Source organism: Gossypium raimondii, chromosome 13 (assembly GCF_025698545.1).
Source record: "Gossypium raimondii isolate GPD5lz chromosome 13, ASM2569854v1, whole genome shotgun sequence".
Classification (NCBI taxonomy): Eukaryota; Viridiplantae; Streptophyta; class Magnoliopsida; order Malvales; family Malvaceae; genus Gossypium; species Gossypium raimondii.
In genome coordinates this window covers 8,697,948-8,721,497 of record NC_068577.1, presented here as the reverse complement: position 1 = coordinate 8,721,497, position 23,550 = coordinate 8,697,948, and the positions used below count along the sequence as shown (strand labels likewise).

At 33.6% G+C, this 23,550-nt stretch overlaps 2 protein-coding genes across 2 annotated transcripts; both read left to right on the top strand.

Annotated features, from left to right (window-relative positions):
• The first annotated feature begins 2,373 nt into the window (after positions 1-2,373).
• Positions 2,374-3,932, top strand: LOC105784146 (putative cyclin-D6-1). The gene is made up of 5 exons (XM_052626034.1): positions 2,374-2,694; positions 2,761-2,841; positions 2,925-3,020; positions 3,094-3,426; positions 3,494-3,932. Exons 1-5 carry the CDS (start codon positions 2,530-2,532, stop codon positions 3,752-3,754), a joined length of 936 nt encoding a protein of 311 aa, XP_052481994.1. The 5' UTR covers positions 2,374-2,529; the 3' UTR covers positions 3,755-3,932.
• Positions 3,933-16,711: 12,779 nt separating this feature from the next.
• On the top strand, positions 16,712-18,177 carry LOC105781361 (serine/threonine-protein phosphatase 7 long form homolog). The gene is made up of 2 exons (XM_012605903.1): positions 16,712-17,294; positions 17,897-18,177. The coding sequence occupies exons 1-2, from the start codon at positions 16,712-16,714 to the stop codon at positions 18,175-18,177; spliced, it is 864 nt and encodes a 287-aa protein (XP_012461357.1).
• Positions 18,178-23,550: the final 5,373 nt, after the last annotated feature.

Sequence of the window (23,550 nt, the reverse complement as noted above, 5' to 3'; positions counted from 1 at the left end):
TCCACATCTGACGGACATGACACAATTTCGAGCATAGAATCTCAAATATGGTAGATTGTGAGGAAATAATCTAGTTGCTATTCCCCCCGAAGTGGGACTTAATCCACTAGGGGATGAGAAATCTCAATAGTTATCACAAAAGATGAAATGATAGGAAGTCCTTTAGGACTAGGGTAAGAAAATGAGTTCGTCATGGATTGAACAGATTTGAATTGATCACCAAAGGGGAGATGCCTAAGGACTAGTAGAAGGGTAGACCGCAGGGCTACCTTATAAGGACATGGTGGAAAGAAGATTTCCACCCTGAGAATAAATGGAGATACGAATACAAGTAAAGGAAGGACAGAGTTCGTAGAAATGGCAAGATGTTCGAGAAACCGTCAAGATTGATTACATTGTTTGGATTTTAACATTTTGACCATCACGTAATCTCACATTACAATCATCCCGTAATATAGGGTATCATCTTATTACGATCCATTCCTTAAGTAATCTTAGATTACGAGCGTAATCTTAAATTTTGGATCAATTTGCCCTTTGTTTTATTATTCTAATCAATTTAGATTTTTTTCATAAATAAAGTTTAAGACTAATTAAAAAAATATTTTTTCTTAATAGTGAACCAAGAGATATCATACATTACAATTATAATAATTATATTTTATTTAATAATTTATTTATTAATATATTAATTATGGTTATAACTATAATATATTATGGTTGGTGTTACAATCACTTTTCATGAATTATTATAATTATGATTTATAAATTTATTTCAACACAATATATTTACTTATTAATATATAAATTGTAATAAAAAGTTATAGTTATAATAATTTATCATAATTTTATGGAAACAAAGACTAAAAAATATTAAAGGAACTAAACTTGTTAAAAAAACAAATTTTATAATAATGACAATGGAGTAAAATGTGCTTCTAGACAATCTCACATTTTGTTAACAAAACATCTAAATCTTATATCCCAGTCAAATGAACCAAATAAGATATAATCTCACGTTTCACTCGTAATCTTAAATTCTCGTAATCCTGTTATCAAGCGTAATCTAGGATTCGACGAACCAAGTGCCCCTTAAGAAGTTTACAAGTACAATAATAAATAATACACATATAATAAATTAGAACTAAAACTAGAATAAACTCAATACATATTATTCACGTATGATAAGACTTAAATTTGGATTATCAAAATCTCAAATTCTTAAATAAAAAGGAATCAAGTTAGAAAGATGACTTAATTTCATTTCTATGGGTATATATGTTATACATTCTTATATGAAACTAGTTATCTGATTACCATCAACCAATTAGTCTAATTATCCAAAACAAAGAAAAAACTTGCTATCTGATTACTTATTGATACATCAGCATAAATTAGTGACTTCATCATACCTTGGCTGGCTCCTGTTCCGAAGAAACATGATTGAATACTATAAATTGGTTTTTGATTTTGTCACTAATACAATATGTTGAAAAATGGACCACCAGCTGCTGGGGCATTGTCACATTCTGATCAGTATTATTATAATTTATATAAGCTGAGAACATATAGTATGATGATGTTATTTGCCTGGTGGTATGGCGTGAAACATGCACTCATTATGCCACTGCATGTGCATGTGTTTTTCCCTTTATTGTCGCTTCTCCATACACATTATTATCATTTCAATTTCTCCCTCTCATCCCCCCCCCTCCTTAAAATTCTCAGCCTTTTCGACAACCAAATCATTCAATTTGTGTATAAGCTTATTAACATTTGATTACTTGTAAATGAATAATTATTGTTCCATAATATTGATGTGCATATAAAGAGGAGGGGGAGAGGAAGAAAAAGAAAAGCAAAAGTGCTTCTTATTTTTTCAATTATTGGATTGAGTTTAAATTTTAATAAATTAAGGAAAGATTAACTGTTTTAGGTCTTGTAGTTACTCTTATTAATAATATTATCTTCAAAGTTTGAACTTAAATTTTTCTTTAAAAATATAATGTGACTTATCATCTTTTATCTCAACTAAATTCTTCAGTTTTAATTTGCTATTAAAGCTTATACTATGGGTACCTACTGCCTGCCAAAATTTTTTATTTAAAAAATAGATATTTTCTATATTTATATAAAAAATGAAATTTAATTTATCTGGAATATAATTTGTTTTTTTGGTAATATTCATATAAAAGTTCAATTTAATTATATGTCTACCTGAAGATTTATAACCTGGCACTGAAATGTTACCAGTTTGGTGCAAGAAGGGGAACACAATTCAGAGGTGGCCAGTTCGCCACTGTTCTTTTTTTTTTTTTTTTTTGTAATTTGTACATAATAAATACTGCATGGATTGGAAGCTCCACCTGGTATTAATTACACCTTTCATTAATTTGGGAAATGCATAACATTATGAGGTCATAATCCATCCTTTAAATTATATAAGTACCAGATTTCTATCTTCTGCAATTGCATAAAGTCCCACTTCTCTTAGTAAAATGTAGGTACAGATACAGATAGATAGTAGCTATGCAGTGCGCCACTAAGCTAATGGAGTTCAATCTTGAAAACCCATTAACCAACTTTAACACTATACCTTCCCTCTTCTTGCTTGAATCCGATCATATGCCCACACTCAAAGCTACAGATATAGATGTTTGTTTCAGACAAGAAGCTATTTGTTTAATCTCACAGGTAAGTAAATGACCAACACTCACTTTGTTTATTTCATTTGTGATCTCAGTTTGGTTTTTGTTTCAGTTTTCTTGCAAATTCCACCCCTTTATATCGTATCTTGCTGTTAATTATCTCGACCGGTTCTTATCAAGCCAACCCATACCGGTAATGTCTTCTTAACTTCGTTCGTTGCTATTAGTTAAAACACCATTTAGTCAGTTCACAGAGCTGTAACTTTGACGCTGCAGCAAAATAAGACATGGGTTCTTCGACTTATTGCTATCTCTTGCGTCTCTTTGGCTGCCAAGATGAACAGAACAGACTTCTCTCTCGCCGAGTTTCAGGTAAAAATTTGTAACATGGCCAGCAACCTAAGACCGGTTTTAGGTTAATGTGTTTTCTATGGCATTAATGTAGGGCGATGGAGGTTTCATGTTTGATGCACGAACAATAGAGAGGATGGAATATTTAATATTGGGAGCACTAAAATGGCGGATGCGTTCAATTACTCCTTTCTCTTTCATCTCCTTTTTCATTCCATTTTTGAAGCTCAAAGACCCTGCATTAAGGCAAGCCCTCAAAGCCCGAGCTGTTGAAATCATCTTCAAAGCTCAAACTGTAACAAAGCTTTTAGAGTTCAAGCCATCGATAATTGCAGCGTCGGCACTTCTCTTTGCCTCCCATGAACTGTTCCCATTGCAATTCCCCTGCTATCACAAAGCAATTTCCAGCTGTTTATATGTACATAAGGTACTTGAGAACATTGCAGTAGAATAAAGTGCAAGTATTATATTTTAATGTTTCGGTATATGTACAGGAAAACCTGTTAAAATGCTACAAATGGATGCAAAAGATAGGGAAGGAGAGAGAAGAAGGGTCAATGATGGACATGGCTTCCAGCTGGAACACGGCAGTCAATGTGCTTGACCAGCAATTTTCATGTTCAGAAAGTGGAAATGGAAGCGCCATTACTACTGCAGCTCTGAGTGTGAGAAGGGAGAGAGAGATGAAGAGAAGGAAAATGAATGGTTACCCCAACAATGAAACGGCCCACCTGTCTCAGGTCCAGCACTGTTGATGATGGTGATACACCATATGAGTAAGCATTTAATCAATGGATGGCCCATTTGTGAGAGTGACCCCTAAGCTATGAAACAAGCATCTTTCCTTTACAGTTTTTGTTTGTTCAAGGTATCATCAACACAAAGACAAATTCACTTCATGGCTATTTCAAGTGTAGGGTTGGATTTTTCTTTTGTTTGCGTGTTGGGTGTAAATGTGGTTGTCTCTTAGTTTTCGGAGAATATATAGTAATAGTGACAATACTAAAAATACAACAATAATCACAATCATATATATGCATGTTAATGTTTTTTCATCGTTACATTCTTTTAATAAAACAAACCATAATCAATGCTTAATAATAATAATATCCTGGTCTAAATTGGTTCTGTGTGATGTGGCAAATTTTGTCCAGTATTAGTGACATGCAATGGGTGGACTTAGAACATATTAAAAGTTATTGATAGGTTTGTTTTATTATTTTCAGTGTTAATAGATCAATGATTGACAGTCACCCCCAATTTTATATTACATAGTAACATTTATTTTGCAAAGCTAATTATATTTTTTTCCAAAATAAAAAATCACTTTACCCCTATCGATTGTAACGAGTTGCATCATTTTTGTTATTATATTGTTATATTTTAAATGAACAGAATAAAATATATGTCCCATAACCACTGCCAACAAAAAAAAGCTTGATATTTAAAGCAACGGCAAATATATATCTTAGCCTGTGGAAGTGAAAATGGTCACGTGGAATCCAAGAGAGAAAGAGAAAATGTTAAAGTCATAATGAGAAGCTTCCAAAACGTAATAAATGGGATTGTTTTCTGTCAGATTGATTGAAATTATTTAATTGAATTGGATAAATCAAACGGCAACTTTAGTTTTTTTAGGTTGGGGGTCTAAATGCTGTGGTAGCTACATTGTTACCCTTTAAGCAATAACACCATTCACTAATCATCTTATCACCATAGCTGCTGCCTTGGCTTTCAGTTTTCAGATGAGGATTGCTCGTTGCTGCGCCATTAACCTCATACGAACTTACACCCTTTTTCTTTTTGTCTGCTTACATTGGTAAGATAATCCCCTGTAGTGGATTTAATTGATGAGCACTAGGCTTACTTAGAAACATACAAAACTTTCTAATTTGGACATTTCTTTTATCTTATGCTAAAGGTAGTCATGGATTTAGCCCAACATCCGGACAGGTCCAAAGCTTCAACGTCCTACCACTAATTGTTGAATTAGATTTTTTTTTATAAAATTTTCACTTCATTTGGAGTTTAGGATTATTTATGTTTTGATGGTTTTAGATTTGAGTTATTTAAATTTGAAGTTTAAGTTTTTGAATTGGCATAATAATTTATTTGGTCCTCTAATTTTATATACAAAAAATCATTTTAGTCATTCATTTAATTTTTAACCTTTAAACTTATTTTTGTCAAATCAACCAACAATGAATAGAAAAGTTAATATTTTTAAACTTTGTTGACATTGCATATATGTGGATTGTCATATTTAATTCATTTTTTAAAATTAAAATCATTAAAAAATCTTGAAAATATTTAAAAATTAATTAAATGATGTCCCATGTATGTGATAATCTATGTATATGTCAATAAAGTTAACAGATATTAACTTTTGATTTATTTTGGGTGATTTGACAGAAAATGTAGGTGTAAAACCTAAAAGAATCGAAAAATAATACTAAAACAATTTTTATTTATTTATAAAATTAGAGGTAAAAAAAAGTATGCCTTTTGAATTTGGTTATTATGGGTTGAAATAATTTTAGATTTTGGTCCATGAAAGATAAAAAAAGAGAGGAGGAAGTAAGAAAGATGGGGTTATCCAAGTTTATAAAACATACAATTGACATTGACATTTCTCCCATGTTACTCTTAAATCACTTACTAATGCAACCTTCAAATTTGAGTAGAAAAGCCAACGACGTTCATTGAAACGGAGTAAAATAGGAATTAAATTAAATAACTATTCGGTGGAAATAAAACAAACACATAATTTGTATGTAGTTTGCTTCACTAAATGAAATAGGTAAGTAATAATATTATTTTGTTTAGTTGGATAAATGATATTATTATCCTTTTAATTAAAAAATAATTTATTTTTATTTTATAATTTTATTCAAAATTAAATTAATTACATTTTATAATTATAAAAATAAATTTAAAATTATATATATTTATAAAAATATTATTTATAAATATTTTATTAATTTATTTTATATTTATTAATAACTATATCAATAAATTAACCTTAAAATTATTATAATTATATAAAACAATATTCTTTCTAATATAAAAATATAATATCTAGATATTAAAATTATTTACTTTTGAGGTCCCAAAATATTTTATTATTAGTATTATTATTTCTCATCTTCATTTTTTTCACCTCTCACTTAGGTTTTGTTTCTCGTTGCATTTCAAAAATGTTTTTGGGATTAACAACACTTTTAGAGTCATAAATAATGCTAAACAAATAACTATTGAAGTTAAAAATATTTTCGAATAAAAGTGCTTTTGGACCCAAAAACAAAAGCTATAAAATGTAGCTTTTGTGTTTGAAAAAAAAAAGCACTTTTGAAGTCAAATGACGTTTTTAACCCTTATTTATAATCCAATGTATTTTATATAATATTTATATTGTGTATACAATTATTTCTCTATTGAAATTTACATAAATTATATATTTGAATTTGTAATGGTTATATTCTATTATTTAAAATATAATTTATATATTCAAATTAAATTTTACAAACAATTAATATTAATTGCTTAAAAATATTTAAATTTTTATTTCATTAAAATATTAATAAACGGTTACAATAATTTGTTTTATTTTTTACCGAAACATCACAATATTAACAATTTTAACATCATTTAAATGTATATATAGTTTGCTTTATAACATTATATTTAAAATTAACATTTTATTTCTTAAAAGTATTTTTTATAATAATATTAAATAGTTAAATCTTAAACTAAAATTTTCATAAACACTTTCCTTCATGTCACTTTTCAAAAGTATCGTTAAAGTAGCCTTTAGTCTAACCCATTATCTACTTTCTCACTCTAACCCATATGCAATAAACCAAAAACCCATTACCAGCCTTCCTCCATTGTGTTCACCACTATCTATTAATAACCATGAATACAAAACACTAACTTTCATCATATCCCCTTTCTCTCCCTTTGGAGTTTGAAATCTCACCTCCCACGCTCCAAAAAGAGTGTCTCCTTCATTTTTCAATGTTTTGATGTGTTCTTTGTGTTGAATCCTTTGTTGGGATGTTTTGATTGAGTTTTTCTTTTAATTTTTGGGTTTTATACAATTTATTTGTGCATGGGTAATTTGGGTAATTTTTTTTCTATTTTAAGCAATCTTGAAATAGCCATTTAGAGATTGGTGTGCTGAATGGCTATAACGGGACTTTACTACTTAATTCTAAGTTAGATCATTCTGTTAAATGAACATTCAATCAATTAAGCACTTGGAAACATTGTAACGGACTAAATATGCCCGGAATGACTTAGTCATTAAGGGGGGTCAAAGTCATTCCGAGGGATCAAACGTAGTGCGGATCTATAGATAAACAAATCTCAGTCTCTTCCTTTCATTTTCCTTTTTTTGATAATCAAGTGTTAAATTAAGCTTTATTTGACAATACGTCTTGATATAACAAATTGAAGTATTTTTGAATAAAAGTTAAAATTGAAAAAAAATTGATTATTAGCTCAAAAGATAAAACTAAAATTGCCAAGAGAGTGAATTGACTTTTAAATTTTTTTGTAAAAGCTAAAGAGAAAAGATAGAAAAGTGAACATAAGAATTTAGAGTGGTTCGACCCCAATTGCCTACTCCACTACTTTAGCTTTCCACAATTAAGGATTTTTCCAAATTCACTAATTTGATCAACCTTTGAGGACAATGTTTAACCTTACAACTCCCTTAAGATTTCTAGCCAAATTTTAAGACACTAACCCTCTCAAAGAGATACAAAGAAGCAAACAAAAAAATAATCCTTACAAGATCTGAGTGTTTGCAAATTAAGCTCAATTAAAATGAAAAACACTTGAGCAAAAGAATGAAAATAAAACTTACAAGTGTATGAAAGACAAATATGGAAGTATTTGCACAAAGGTTGTTTGATTGATGATTTTTGCTTGAATATTCTTTCTTATAGTTGTAGGATCTTTGGAAGCTGGTATTTATACCCCTGAATTGAATTCTAACCGTTGTGATTGTTGGAGAAATGAATAGAGCCGTTGGGGATGTGAAAACCAAAACATTTAATTCACTTGCAATAGTGAGTATCGATACCAAATAAAAAGGTATCGGTGTTTTTCTGCAATAAATGCTAAATTCAGTGACTGTTGGACCTGAAATAACGATACTAGACAGATTTTATCGATACCATATAAAAGGTATCGATATCGGATCGAAAGTTCACTAAATTTGTGAAAAATAGAATATCAATTTGGTACCGTTTTTCTAAAATGTATCGATATTTTGAAAATATCGATACTTGGTTAAAAAGTATCATTACTTTTTGACCTGCAGCTGTTCTGACTTGTTTGAAAAATAGTTTGACTTGTTTAAAGAATTTTACTTGATTAAAATAATTTTAGCTTGATTTTAAAGTTGATTCAAAATTTTTTTCTAAGAGTTTAAAGTAAAGGTTTAAAATTTTGTCTCTTAGACTTTAATTGAAAAATTATTTTGCTAATGTTGTTCAATTCTAACTTTAATTCCAAAACACTTCAATTTGTAATATCAAAACATATTGTCAAATAAAGCTTAGTTTAACAATCTCTCCTTTTGATATAACAAAACATTTGGTAAATTTATTTCTGAATAATTTGCTCCCCTTAATAAAAGTTATTTTCAATTTAAGCCCCCCCCAAAAATTGACATATATTTTTAAAATTTGACATTCATTTTTATTTTAAAGAAAATTGTCACAAAAATTGCATAAGGTTAGCATAATATTACAATCAGTTCTGCTGTGATGCTCGCACTTGGATTTAGCGAACGGGTCGAGTGATGGTGTTACATTTGGGACTAATGAATTGGTGCCCAATAAGATCTCCTCTTGGTCTCACTTGCCTAAATGTTCTCTTAGGGTCGTCAATCCTAAGTTTTTAAGTTTATTGAAATTAGTCCACTTTATTACAATTTGGTCATTCATCCAAAAATCAGCTCACCACATCTCCATCAACCAACCCTCTTAAACGTTTAGCTACTCATGCTGAAATTAAAACTAACAACCATGAAAATGAAAAGCAAAGGAACCGTTAAAGCAAATCTTAAGAAAAAAATTAAAAGTTGGGATTTTTATGCAAGAAAACTTAAAAAGCATAAAAAGGAACAAACTTTAATAAGTGCAAAGTGAAAGAAACTGAAATACATTAAACTAAATCTGAAAATGTCTTACAACCAAGGTATAGGGACTAAAAGTACAAATAAACCTGAGCTATAGTGATAACTAACTTAATTAAAACTAAGAACAACTAAAATAAGAAGAAAAGTTACTGGGAAATGTAAAATCTACAACTAAGGAAATGAAAATAAGAAACCTTAGAAGAAGAGGAAGAAAACCTAGGAGAAGACCTAGAGAAAACTAAGCCTAAAGTAAGGTAATGTGACCATTTTTTCTCTTTCAGCCAAATTTTGGCTAATATAGTAGCTACTTTGACCTAATTATTGTGCCTAAAATACCTTTGAACGAGCCTCCAATGATTGGTGCTTCAGGTAGACAAAGACTACCCTTTTTTGTCTATTTTTCCCTTCACGATATTGGTATCGCGATACCAAGGAAGAGGATATCGCAATACCTTGAACAATTTTAAACTTGGGGGACTTCTTAGAGGGAGGATATTGTGATACCCAAAGTGGATATTGCGATACCACTGAAGGGTGGTCTCCACTCTTGGGTCTGTCGGAGTTATCATGATTCCCAATGTTTGGATATCGCAATACCCTCTCCTTTGGTGTCATTCTCACTCGATTTCAGCCTCCAACACGTCCCTACATCACTCAACCATATGTGAGGGCCCCCAATGACACTATTGATCAAATTGGGTCTTAAAATGAATAAAAATAAGGCATTTACACTTATTAAATTAAAATATAAAATTACCAAAAACTATGGAAAATACACTATGGAAAATACACTACTTTGCTTGAGAATAAGCTCTTTAAGTATATCGGGAAAGCCTAAATTGCCATATCAAATTACGACAAATTAGTAAGTGTTAGGGTCTTTTTCCCAAGGTTATATGAGGCCCGAAAGTCAACAAAATCTTTGGACAAGCTCTTGAACACCATATCAATTTAAGTGTTCTGGTTCAAATTGGCCTTATTATTCGTGGCCTTGGCAATGTATCCTATAAGAGTAGTCATATGGTCTTTGATCGTAGTGTCAAGCTTTTTCTAGGCATACATCAAACAAGTAATACTCGACTATCGAGCCAAGGCAAATTGACCTCCGAACATGTGTTCTAGTTTGTCTAGAATCATTTTGGTAGTCTTACAACTCTCTAATTGCTTATAAATGGTGCTAGTCACGCTTTTCAGCATACGAGCTATTTCATTAGACTCCTCCTAGCGTTTTCTAGCCTCAACTTGAGTGGCCGGAAGGTACTTATTAACAAGAACTGTTTTAAGTTTCTCACAACTTAGGACAATCATTAGGTTCATTTTCCATTCCTTATAGTTATTTTTGTTCAGTTTGTCCTTAGTGAGAATATTTAATAAGGGAGTAGGTGTCATTTTCAAACTGAAAATAAAATATTCATTCATGAATATATTTGTATTAAGCAAATATTTGAAAACATTTCACAACATTATGATTTGCATTAAGATTATGTATGTGATCTACATTAAACCTTGAAAACATTTGTAAGCCGTTGCAACGATAATTCCTACACCCATTGAATCAAGCCACCGTGGGGTGATCATGATCAACTAGTAAGAACATGTACTTTCATCCAATTAGTACATGAGCCTAATTCCTTAGGCATTCACACGTACTAATAGTCATGTAATGTTTGACCATTATTTTAACTTAAGTAGAGCTTTATAGGAATTTACTTAACTTCTTTAGTGTATAACCATCAACCCAACACCTATCACATCATGAACCACAAATGAGCCATTGTAGGATAATCTCATCGATTAACATGCTGTGACTAGTTGTCTTATTTGAAGAAAGAACTTCTTGTTATATCACATGATAATACCTACCACAAAGGTCGATCCAACTATCATACGATTACAAGACAATTCTTATTACTTTCAGAAAATCACCTTAATAAGATCAACATGACAATTTTACCGTGGGGTAGTTAAATTGCCATGCTATCACAAGAGAAATTCTTCCACTCAATATTTAAAAAACATGCAAGGTTTTTAATGTCCGATTTCAATCAAGAATGATCAATATATGCTTGACAAGTACATGTGGCATTCTTCCCTAAACTATATAGCATACTTATCGTACATATGCATGAACATACATTCGCTGTCAAATAAATATCATCATGCTTATCACATAAATAAAATGACAAAAAATTAAATGACCCTAACCATCCAAAGTTTCTATGATTCCATCTTAAGAAAAATAAAAAATTACAAAATTCACCCTAAAGCATACTTTGGTTCTTCTATTTTGCCACAATGGACTTTTACTACAGTACCGGTTCACATTTCTATCATCGTCATCTTTTCATCACCTTTTTCGTGTCATTACTGTTGTCAGCGATTGCCAGTCGCTATCGAATTACCGTTGTCAGCTACCACTGACCACCATTAATGGCTGCCACTGGCCATCATTGTAGGCCACCGTTGTCAACCTCTGCCACTAGACCTTGCCATCAAATGTTACTAGCGGACCACTGGTAGCCTCCTACTATTAGACCACTTTGGTCTCACATCAGTTTGGTTGGGTTGGGTTTGTGTTGTCTCGATTGGCTTGGATGCGTCCTGATTCTCTAGGTTCCGTAAAAAAATTTAGGTTACAAAATTTTTATGTCTATTTTTGACTCACATATTTTATTCTAAAATAATAAAATTAAACCCTGCATAGAGATGATAGTCCATGATCTAGAATATACTTGCTCGAGAAATTAATAAATTACATTTAATTTTCTAAGAATCAAAACTTTGGCAAAATTATTTTATCATACATAATAATAAAATAATATCATACAATCATTTGCATACATTCTCCTAAACATGTATACAATTACAAGAATGTCACATCTTATCAAAATTAATCACACATGAATAAGAGAGAATTTCGGTCTCACTTTATACTATAAACATAAAATAACTTGGTGTTGATACCAATTTTTGGAAAATATCCGGTTCGAAAACAATTTTCTTACATAACGAAAAATAAAAATTTTGAAAATCAAGCCAGTTTTTTTTTATATTTATAGCAATAACCCCTTTATCGAAATCACACTTATGTTTTCGACTAGACGAATCCTTGTCATTCTTAGCTTTCAACTGAACAGCCTTCTCCGCTATTCTTGTACCACAAACTACTTTGAGTGTGGGTTCGAACAGTTCGAATCAAATGCAGAACCAGAAATAGTTTTTTATTTATTTACTTTTAGTGTGAAAGTAAAATCTTTTCTCAATAGAAATCGGTAGAATTGTTATTCTGGTAAATAGATTTAGTACTTAGGGAATAAACTCTCACTATTTTTGGGTAGAATAGCAATATCTTAGAGTTTTGTATATATCCCTACCGATGCCATCTATTTATAAGAAGAAGAAGTAAAACCTTTGTTGAATTGTAGAAGTCTATTTCAAATATAAAAATGAACTCCTAGCCTAACCAGAAGTATAGAGAGAGGCAACCTTAGTTAAACAAACTAGGGTTTGCCATCTTTCTCTTAAACATGAGGGGCTTTTAGGCCTTTCCCATATTGGGTCCAATTACAAGGACTTCTTGGATTTTTAATCCAATACTCATAATTCGATCCAACCCGATATTTATTTTTCTATTTCCCAAAATAAATATTTTACTAGTTAAATATTTTCTCAACCCAATTCTAATTTCTTTAAAATCATAATGACTTTACCGTAATTGAATCTATGAGAAAATATATTTAATTATTTCTACATTCAACGAATTTACTATGACCCAATGATTTATTTCCATTTTTCAAATATCATTTAATTCGAAAACCATAAATTCATTTCCAGGTCATTTTCATTTTGGAGAAAACCACATTCATTTCCAAATGTTTCTCATTTCTCTATTTTTTTTCTCTATTTTTTCCATTGTTTTATTTGATTTAACATGCAATTCATTTTTAGTTTCAATAAGTTAGTAGAGGATCAATTGAACATATGCGATTAGGGCTCAAATAATTTATAGTTAAGTTTCAACTTTTTGCCTATTAATTATAAACTTATTTAGTCATGAAATCATTCCAGTATAGTATCGTGGCTGAGCTCTCTCCAACGACATACCATTACGAAAGCTACTCGATAAATGGTCGCCCAATGATCTTGTCATAAGTGTGTTACCCTCATAGGATATCCTTAATCTCTTCAGAATAAATCTATGCTCCCAATATGATCCTATTTTATCTTATGATAACTATTACATCTTCTTTCATGAAAATTCAATTACCATCAAATAGTAATAAAATCATTCATCATAAAGATGAATGACCCGTGACCATGTTTACTTTTCATCAACCATGTAATGCCAATGAGAGGATACCATTTACCCATATCTGGGGCTATGAATTCCACTATTGTGAATGATGCTACATACTGCAAAAGTTGTATACCCAACGCACTAGCTTTCGATCTCTTATCTATTTGAACTCAGGTTTTTACTTACATCAAAGTATATGAGTCATGCATACATAGTCCGTCATCCATTCAGGATTTAGGTATGCCACACTATTAACATCACAAGTGAATAAATCTATAAATGAATTTAGGATCTATTCTTCTTGGGTCTAGTCTAATGTACAGTCAGTCCAGTCAGTCACATCTATGTCTCTATCTTCTAGGAGCCATTCACTCCAATGCCCAAGACAAGACATATCCCCAATTGGACTTGATAGACGTCATATTAGTCTTTCAATCGGTTTGTTCATTTTCAATTAGACTACGAACTTGTTTAGATACGTCTACTAATATAAGTTATCTTTCTGTATTACGATTCGACCACGTAATACTGCTTAATATTAGTTAAACATTAGACAACCAATGAGATAATATTTGCTTCTATTTTTCTTTACATGCAAAACCATGTGAGGACAGTATACAAAGTGTATTAATGTAAGTCATGAATAATTTTATTAACAATCTGTTCGAAAAAATTACAAGTGTATCTAGACAAAAATACTACACTTAAGGCACCAAATCCTACACTTACACCTCTCCACTGCCTACCATCTTGAGATTAATGTAGAGACCAGGGGTGCTTAATAGATGCTTAGAGGGATATCTAAGGTGTATAACAGGTGAGAAACCTAGTGACTAGTTGTTTGGCTTCTCTTGGCTGAGTGGTAGTATAACACCACTTTCCATTCAACAATTCAATCAACTCCTTAAAAGGCTTTTTATGGCCAAGCGCCTCCTTATCATCTACCTTACCTAGTTGGGTCATCACTTATGGACACTATTTATAAAAGCCTTTAGTAGAGGGAAGTTGCAAGGAAGCTCCTTAAATTTCATCTAAAAAAGGCCCAAGATAGAATGAAGCAAGCAACTAACCGCAAGAGGAGTGAGTGAGAATTCCAATTTGGGGACTATGTTTACCTTTTGCAACTATACAAACAATATAAAGTGAGGAGCATACTAAATCAAAAGTTGTCTAGTTTTTTGGGCCTTATGCTGTTGAGGCTAAAATGGAGAAAATAGCTTATCGATTAAAGCTGCCAACAGACTTGAGGATTCATCTGACATTCCATGTTTCCGAACTTAAGGAATATGTGGGTAAAAAACTAAGGTAACCAACTCTGCTATTTGTAGGTAATGATGGAGCCATGACTAAGGAACTGATTCAAGAGTTGGATAGGCGAATGGTAAAGAGAGGGAGTCATGCCATCACTGGAATTCTGGTCGAATGGGCTAATACATTCCCTGAAGACTAAACATGGGAGGTGCTCCAAGAATTATAATAGAAGTTTCCTACTTTTATGAGGTACTTGAGGACAAGTAATGTGCAACATTTTGGTTAAACAAACCATTATCAAAATGACGCGTCTTAGTCTATCCTGTAAGCCAAATGAAATAGTGCATTTTTGTTTGTGTTTTTAAGTTCTGTATTAATGAAACGATGCATATGGGAGGGGAGTTACAACTGTCAACTAACAGCTACTGTAACCAACCCAAAACTGTTGCATTATTTCCATTTTTAAGAGAAAGAGGTGTAAGGAAGGAACAATTATGAAAATTTAGAAAATCATTTTGTTTCATTTTTTCTTCTTGTCTCTTCTTTTTCTTTAGAATGTCTATAATAGTTATGTTTGGTTTAGGTGGTAAGGCTATAGGTGAGTGGATGAAGATGGTGGTGTAGTTGAAGGGTCTGGCTATTTTTTGTTTGTTTTGGTTGATGTTTGTTGGAGACTTGGTTTATGGTTTAAGGGTGATTTAGGTGTTTGGAAAGATGATTACAACAGGTATAAGGATCCAATCAAGGTGTTGTTGATGGAGGAAGAGAGATTTTGGGTAAGGTAAAAGGTGAGGGCTAAGTTTTTTTTAGGGTGGTGAGACGTAATGGGAGAAGCAGTGGCCAACGGTGAGGTTGGATGGTGTTGTTGGGGTTGAGGGTGAATGGAAAAAAAAGAAAGAAAGGGAATGAGGTGACGACTAGGGTTTTTGGTTAAAAGAAATTGAGAAAGTGTAAAAAAAATTCAAAATGAAAAAAAAGAAAGAAAAGAGAAGAAAAGAAAAAAATAAAATAAATGAAAAGTAAAAATACATGAGTAAGTGAGAAATAAATGAGAAAAAAAGAAAAAAAGATATTAAGAAAAATAAATAAAGAAACAAGTGGTGGGATCCACAATAAAAAACTTTAAATATATATATATATGGCATTCACGTAGCCATTTAACAATTAAAATCTTGTCTTATGTGATTTCCGTCTCATTCTTAACTGTAGATAAATGACAAGTGACCAAATTGTTATCAGTCGGTAATATTAATGATCAAATCTTAACAATTGAAACATCAATAACCAAAATGTAAACTTAAAGAAACACATGCGACTATTTTGACTAATTTACCTATAAAGGCCCATTTCAAAGTATATTTACGGAAATTGGCCAATTTCTGCATTATTTACCGGAAAGGGCTGATTTTGGCAAAATACGTCTACGTGGGATCGTTTTAGGATGAAATTTTTAGCAAATCATGCCCCTGGGGGAGCGTTTTTGCCATGTCAGCACAAAACGCGCTGACGTGGATGCGATTTGCTGACATGGCAAAAACGCTCCCCAGGGGCCTGTTTTGCTCTATGTTTTTATTCCCAACAGCTATTTTTTTGACCGTTGGGGGGGTCCAACGGTGAAAAAAGAGAGTATAAAACCCCTTCTTATTATTGTACACAAAATTTCTTCAAAATTTAGCAAAACTCTCAAATTTCTCTCTAAATTTCTCAAAGCTTTCAAATTTTTCTTTCAATTTCTCAAAGCTCTCTTTAATTAATTATTTCCTTTAGTTTTCTTTCTAAATTAGTATTTTTTTTATAATTTCAAAAATACTTGATTGTGTTAGCAATGGCCGGGGAATTAATTCGTCTCGATCATAAACATATCTCCGTCGAAAAAATGAAAATGGTAAAGGTTAATTTTAATTTTTGAATATTATTTAATATTTTATTCATTTATGTAATTTTAATTAATTTATATTTTATAATTTTTTATAATAGTCTGTAGATCGGGTGTTACAATGTTATATTCGTAATATGTTTGGTCTTTCATCACTATTGATAGAAAATTACTTGAGGGAAGCGAGTTTTTGGCACGTGGCCACTATAGGCTGGGGGTGCAAGTTCGACCAGAAACTCATCCACACGTTAATAGAGAGGTGGAGACCTGAGACGCACACATTCCATCTTTCATGCGGAGAGTGTACCATTATTTTGGAGGACGTGCAGTTACAATTGGAATTGCTGGTGGATGGGTCCGCACTCATCGAGCCCGTTCAATTTGCTAATTGGGGAGCCGTATGTTACGATCTTTTGGGTGCGATTCCGGATAATATTTATGGAGGTCGGATCGAGATGAGCTGGTTACGAGACACATTCCTGGAGCCAGGGAATGATTCAACTGAAGTAGAAAGAATACGATATGCTCGGGCATACATCCTTGAGATGATTGAAGGATATTTGATGCCAAACTTGTCACGAAACCTCGTACATCTGATGTGGCTGCTGAAACTTGTTGATTTTAGAGCAGCTGGGGAATTTAGTTGGGGGTTTGCCGTGTTGGAAATATTATTCCGGGAGATGTGCGGGGTGACACCACTAAATAAAGCCAAAATCGGAGGTTTCCTATCACTACTACAATCACGGGCTCAGTTTTGCTGTCTATTTTTACGTCCTCGAGTGAACTACCCATATACATTCCCACTCATAATAAGGTAAAATTTTTATTTGATTTGACAAGTATTGCATATATTTAAAATAAAATTGTATACTAAAAAAGTATTTAATTAGGTGGAACCATCTGGTGAGTTATGTTGGAATACCTACTGCTCTTGACGATATACGGCTTCTATTAGACCAATGGTCGGAAGTGCAAGTAAATATTAAATAAAATATATATACATAAAATAGTCGTTTCATATTTAGTATTTGGTATTATGTATATAACTAATATTTTTATCACGTTCATATAGTTTTAATGGACACTATACGAGGATCCGGCAATACGCGCAGTAATTCCGAATGAATTCTCTCAAAATCTGAACATTTGGCATGTTAAGGTCCCATTGGTCAATTATGCTACTGTCGAGATGCATTAGACGGATAGATTGTTGCAGCAATTTGGATTCTAACAACTGATTCCTAAGGCACCTGAGGTGCTCGATAAATAGCATAAAATCGACTTACGGCAAATGAATACGAATTGACTGGTATTCTTCTCAGAATATGTTAAAATTTGGGAAAAACGGTATGATCATATACCTGCTGGTGAATCGATTATCATCCCAGAGTTAGTGTGCGTGCCAGATTACATGCCATGGAGAAAGGATGACGGTATGGGCCCATCAACAGTGCTCACACAATCATCGAGCCCAACTCTTCAACCGATGACACCCACAGCACAACCCCTTCAGGTTATGCCAGGTACGCATCCTAGCCCTTATATGTATCCTAACCCTTATATGTTTGCTTTTCCTAGTCCTATACCAGGTTGGAATGCATGACCTAGTGCATCTCCTTTCCTGATGACTTCAACTAAACCGATGATATATAGGCCATTGTCGCTGGAGGGATCGCACGAGGCACCGTCGAGGAGCTCATCTTATTACCAATTCCCATCGCCTTATGGGATTCAAACACCTCCGACGTGGGTGATGCAAACACCTCCATATTATTTATTCTATCAAGGTGGGTCATCCTCCTAACACCCACAACCGGAGCAACCACAACCCTCACCGGAAGCTGAACCATATACATTGCTTTTTTAATATATTTGTAAAAACTATTTTTATATTGTTTCATTTAATAAAATAAAAGTTGTTTTAAATATTTTAATAGTAAATTATTTTTATATTTTTAATAAAATAAAAGTTCTTTTGAATAAGGCGCAATAGAAATAATGCAACATAGTTTCATTACAGCAATTATCAACTATTTCAGTTTGGAGATGATTGAATTGTATGACCTGGGTTCCTACACCATCCGCACAACTTTTGTTAGTTCGATCTTTCTCGGATATCCATATTATTACGTATTCTACTCCAGCAAGGTCGACCTTTTGGTTTGCGACACAATTCTCTATTCGGTAACAACTTAAACGGAGTAAGTGGTACAGACGACCACTTACGTTCATCTGGGACCGGTGGGAATACATGTCTCCAAACATGTACATGTATTCTATTTTGTACACTTCACCGACATATCTCATGAGATCCAAACAAAGATTCTGACAAGCTGCAATTGCATAAGTGCATGGATAACGAAGTGCGTCAAATGTCCCATAGTCGCAAGTCCTATTTATCAGGTGTACACGATATTGCCCGCCGGTAATATATTAACTCGGTCTGTTAAAATCTGTCACACGAAACCATAAGTTATCGTGAACGTGACACACTATGTGCTTGGTGTTGGCCCGCTCATTCCAATTGTTAATTTCTTGCAATACATTCCGAAACCATACACGGCCTCCTTGCTTTGGCCTTTATAACTCGCTGCTCGCTTTGGAAATACTGCCGCCAAACGAAAATATGTCTCTCCTACAATCGAGGTTACCAGCAAATGACGCGTTCCTTTTAGAACAAAATTTATGGATTCAGCTAGGTTTGTGGTCATATGACCATATCGTAGGTCATCGTCGTATGCTTGTGTCCACTGTTCGAAAGGCATGTTACAAAGATAGTCTGTGCCTTGATCGTTAACTAAACGTAAAATCCCCAACATCTCATGAAAATGATCCTTATTGATCCCGTACCCTGCCAATATAAGTTGATAGCAAAAATTACATACCACTATTCCATTCAAAATAAATTGAATATTACAAATAGAATTATATTAATAGAGATTAAATACCCATATTGGTCACTTGCCGTCGTTCAGTGGTAGACCGATATTACCCGTAGTAGTTAGACACAACGTGCCTTAGACAATACCAATAGTGTGTGCGATCTAATGGGCTTCCTTGTCGCTCAATTGCGGCTAGTATTCCAGTGCCCCGATCTGATATAATGGAGATATTAGGTCGGAGGCATACATGCCTCCTTAACCTAGAAAGAAAGAAATCCCAGTCATCACCTAACTCCCCCGGTGTTATTGCAAATGTAATTGGAAGGATTCTCCCACCACCATCTTGTGCAACAGCTAGCAATAGCCGATGGGTATATCTACCATACATAAATGTACCGTCAATTTGTACCAATGACTTTTGTTTGTAATATTCAATTTAGTCTGAAAGGAATAGTGGTATGTAATTTTTGCTATCAACTTATATTGGCAGGGTACGAGATCAATAAGGATCGTTTTCATGAGATGTTGGGGATTTTACGTTTAGTTAACGATCAAGGCACAAACTACCTTTGTAACATACTTGTCGAAAGTGGACACAAGCATACGACGGCGACCTACGAAATGATCATATGACCACAAACCTAGCTGAATCCATAAATTCTGTTCTAAAAGAAATGCGTCATTTGCTGATAACCTCGATTGTACGAGAGACATATTATATGTTTCCTAGTGCATCTCCTTTGCTGATGACTCTGACTAAACCGACGATATATAGGCCATTGTCGCCGGAGGGATCGCATGAGGCACCGTCGAGGAGCTCATCTTATTACCAATTCCCATCGCCTTAGGGGATTCAAACACCTCTGACGTGGATGATGCAAACACCTCCATATTATTTATTCTATCAAGGTGGGTCATCCTCCTAACACCCACAACAGGAGGAACCACAACCCTCACCGGAGCAACCACAACCCTCACCGGAAGCTGAACTACATACATTACTTTTTTAATATATTCGTAAAAACTATTTTTATATTGTTTCATTTAATAAAATAAAAGTTGTTTTAAATATTTTAATAGTAAATTATTTTTATATTTTTTAATAAAATAAAATTTCTTTTGAATAAGGCGCAATAGAAATAATGAAACATAGTTTCATTACAGCAATTATCAACTATTTCAGTTTGAAGATGATTGAATTGTATGACCTGGGTTCCTACATATCCGCACAACTTCTGTTAGTTCGATCTTTCTCGGATATCCATATTATTACATATTCTACTCGAGCAAGGTCGACCTTTTGGTTTGCAACACAATTCTCTATCCGGTAACAACTTAAACGGAGCAAGTGGTACAGATGACCACTTACGTTCATCTGGGACCGGTGGAAATACATGTCTTCATACATTGTACATGTATTCTATTTTGTACACTCATCGACATATCTCATGAGATCCAAACGGAGATTCTGACAAGCTGCAATTGCATGAGTGCATGGATAACGAAGTGCGTCAAATGTCCCATAGTCGCAAGTCCTATTTTTCAGGTGTACACGATATTGCTCGCTGGTAATATATTAACTCGGTCTGTTAAACTCTGTCACACGAAACCATAAGTTATCACGAACGTGACACACTATGTGCGTGGTGTTGGCCAGCGCATTCGCATTGTTAATTTCTTGCAATACCTTCCGAAACCATACACGGCCTCCTTGCATTTGGCCTTTATAACTCGCTGCTCGCTTTGGAAATACTGCCGCCAAATGAAAATATGTATCTCATACAATCGAGGTTAGCAGCAAATGACGCGTTCCTTTTAGAACAGAATTTATGGATTCAGCTAGGTTTGTGGTCATATGACCATATCGTAGGCCGCTGTCGTATGATTGTGTCCACTGTTCGAAAGGTATGTTACAAAGGTAGTCTGTGCCTTGATGGTTAACTAAACGTAAAATCCCCAACATCTCATGAAAACAGTCCTTAGTGATCTCGTACCCTGCTAATATAAGTTGATAGCAAAAATTACATACCACTATTCCATTCAGAATAAATTGAATATTACAAATGAAATTATATTAATAGAGATTAAATACCCATGTTGGTCACTTGCCATCATTCAGTGGTAGACCGATATTACCCGTAGTAGTTAGACACAACGTGCCTTAGACAATACCAATAGTGTGTGCGATCTAATAGGCTTCCTTGTCGCTCAATTGCGGCTAATATTCCAGTGCCCCGATCCGATATAAGGCAGATATTAGGTTGGGGGCATACATACCTCCTTAACCTAGAAAGAAAGAAATCCCAATCATCACCTGACTCCCCCGGTGTTATTGCAAATGCAATTGGAAGGATTCTCCCACCACCATCCTGTGCCACAACTAGCAATAGCCGATGGGTATATCTACTATACATAAATGTATCGTCAATTTGTACCAATGGCTTGCAGTACACAAATGTGTCCCGGAATTGCTTAAAGCTACAAAACAGATGCTTGAACACTTAGCATCCACTGAGTAATCAGTCATTGTAGTACACAGGGACAATTTCAAGGTCTGTTATGCAACCTGGGACGTACTTTTCCAGCACCTGACACTAGTAGCACACCTCATCATATGAAGCGGCCAACCACTATTCATATTTTCCAACACCTTCTTCTTAGCTATCCAAGCCTTGCGGTAAGATGGTGTGTACTTCAATTAGCTACGAATATTGACAATTAAGACCGACGCAGAAGTCCTAGGATCTTCCTTCAACATCGGTAGTATTAAGCAAGCTATCATACCTGAATCCATCTTGGGATGATCTTGTGAAACACCTGTCAACGAAGTACGTTAAATAATGTAACATTAAGTAATAAAATTATTATTCAAAAAATTCTAAATACCGAGTGATACTGTACTAGCAACACAGGTATGTGGACCTTTGTACTTTTTTACCTCTAATAAGCCTATCTTTTTCCTAAAAGAAGTTATGATTTTCCATGAACATGTACTGTCTTGCACTGCACACTTGGCCTCAAACTTCTCAGATTTGGATTTAACCACGTTGTAGTTAACCCCGTGATTGATGCTATGTTGTTTTAATACACCAAGAAAACTATCCTTACTGGAAAACTCCTTACCAACTTCCAATTCACTAGAATAACAAACCTGTACGATCATGCCTTCTGTGTAGTAGATCTAGAAACTCCTACGCATCATTTGTAATAGGCCAATTTTGGCCTGGCCCAATATTAACCCGATTAAAACCAAAATACTAAATAAAAAATAAAATAAAAGTCCAATATTCAGTCCATTACAAGAAATTGGCCCAAAATCCAAAATACCGAATTAACAAAGGCCCAACTCAGCCCAATACCTAGCTTTAACCACAAATAGAAACCCTAGCAGCAAAACCTTCAGCTGCTGCTTCCCCTTTGCGCCTACCGAGCCTCCGCGCGCGTGCGCCTCCAAGCTGGCATGTACCTGCAATGATCAACAAGCAACTAAAGAAGAGGAATAACAAAAAAAGAAAAGAAAAGAAAGGGACAACAATGTATAACAAATTGACAGCAAATAATAGAAAAAATAGCAGTAAATAGAAAAAAATGTAAAAAAGATGAGGGGAATTTCATTGTTTTCTGTTTCGGCTATAAAGAGGGCCGATAAAAATTTGTAGAGGGAAGACGAAAAGCATAAAAAAAAAGAAAGTAGAAAGTAAAAAAAAAAATCAAAGTTTCTTTAAGGTGATTTGAATTTTTTCCTCTTTCGATTATTTTCTTTTCTATTTCCTTAATCTTCTATTTATTTTACTTGATGTATGTAAAAAGGGGAGGGTGAAGGATTTACCTTGGTGGCCGTGGCGTTGAATCTCTGCCTGCTCCGTCGCAATCGGGGCTCAGGTAGGGACAATAGAGACTAAGAACGGCGAAGCGGTGGCAAAAGGGTTTTTTGATATTTTGTTTTAGGATAACCAAAGGTGTTTAGGGTTTGTTTTCTTGGTTTTATGAAGATTATTGAAACGGTGCCGTTTAAACCCTATTTCAATGGTTCTAAAACGGTGCCGTATTAGCCGTTTAGCCTCAGCAACCCGCACCGTGACCCAACCCGGGGA

Coding starts and splice junctions, on each gene's coding strand:
- LOC105784146 (XM_052626034.1), top strand. CDS start 2,530: ATGCAGTGCGCCACTAAGCTAATGGAGTTCAATCTTGAAAACCCATTA. Junction 2,695..2,760: donor CTATTTGTTTAATCTCACAG/GTAAGTAAATGA, acceptor TTTTTGTTTCAG/TTTTCTTGCAAATTCCACCC. Junction 2,842..2,924: donor TATCAAGCCAACCCATACCG/GTAATGTCTTCT, acceptor TTGACGCTGCAG/CAAAATAAGACATGGGTTCT.
- LOC105781361 (XM_012605903.1), top strand. CDS start 16,712: ATGTTTGGTCTTTCATCACTATTGATAGAAAATTACTTGAGGGAAGCG. Junction 17,295..17,896: donor AAATAAAGCCAAAATCGGAG/GTTTCCTATCAC, acceptor TATTCTTCTCAG/AATATGTTAAAATTTGGGAA.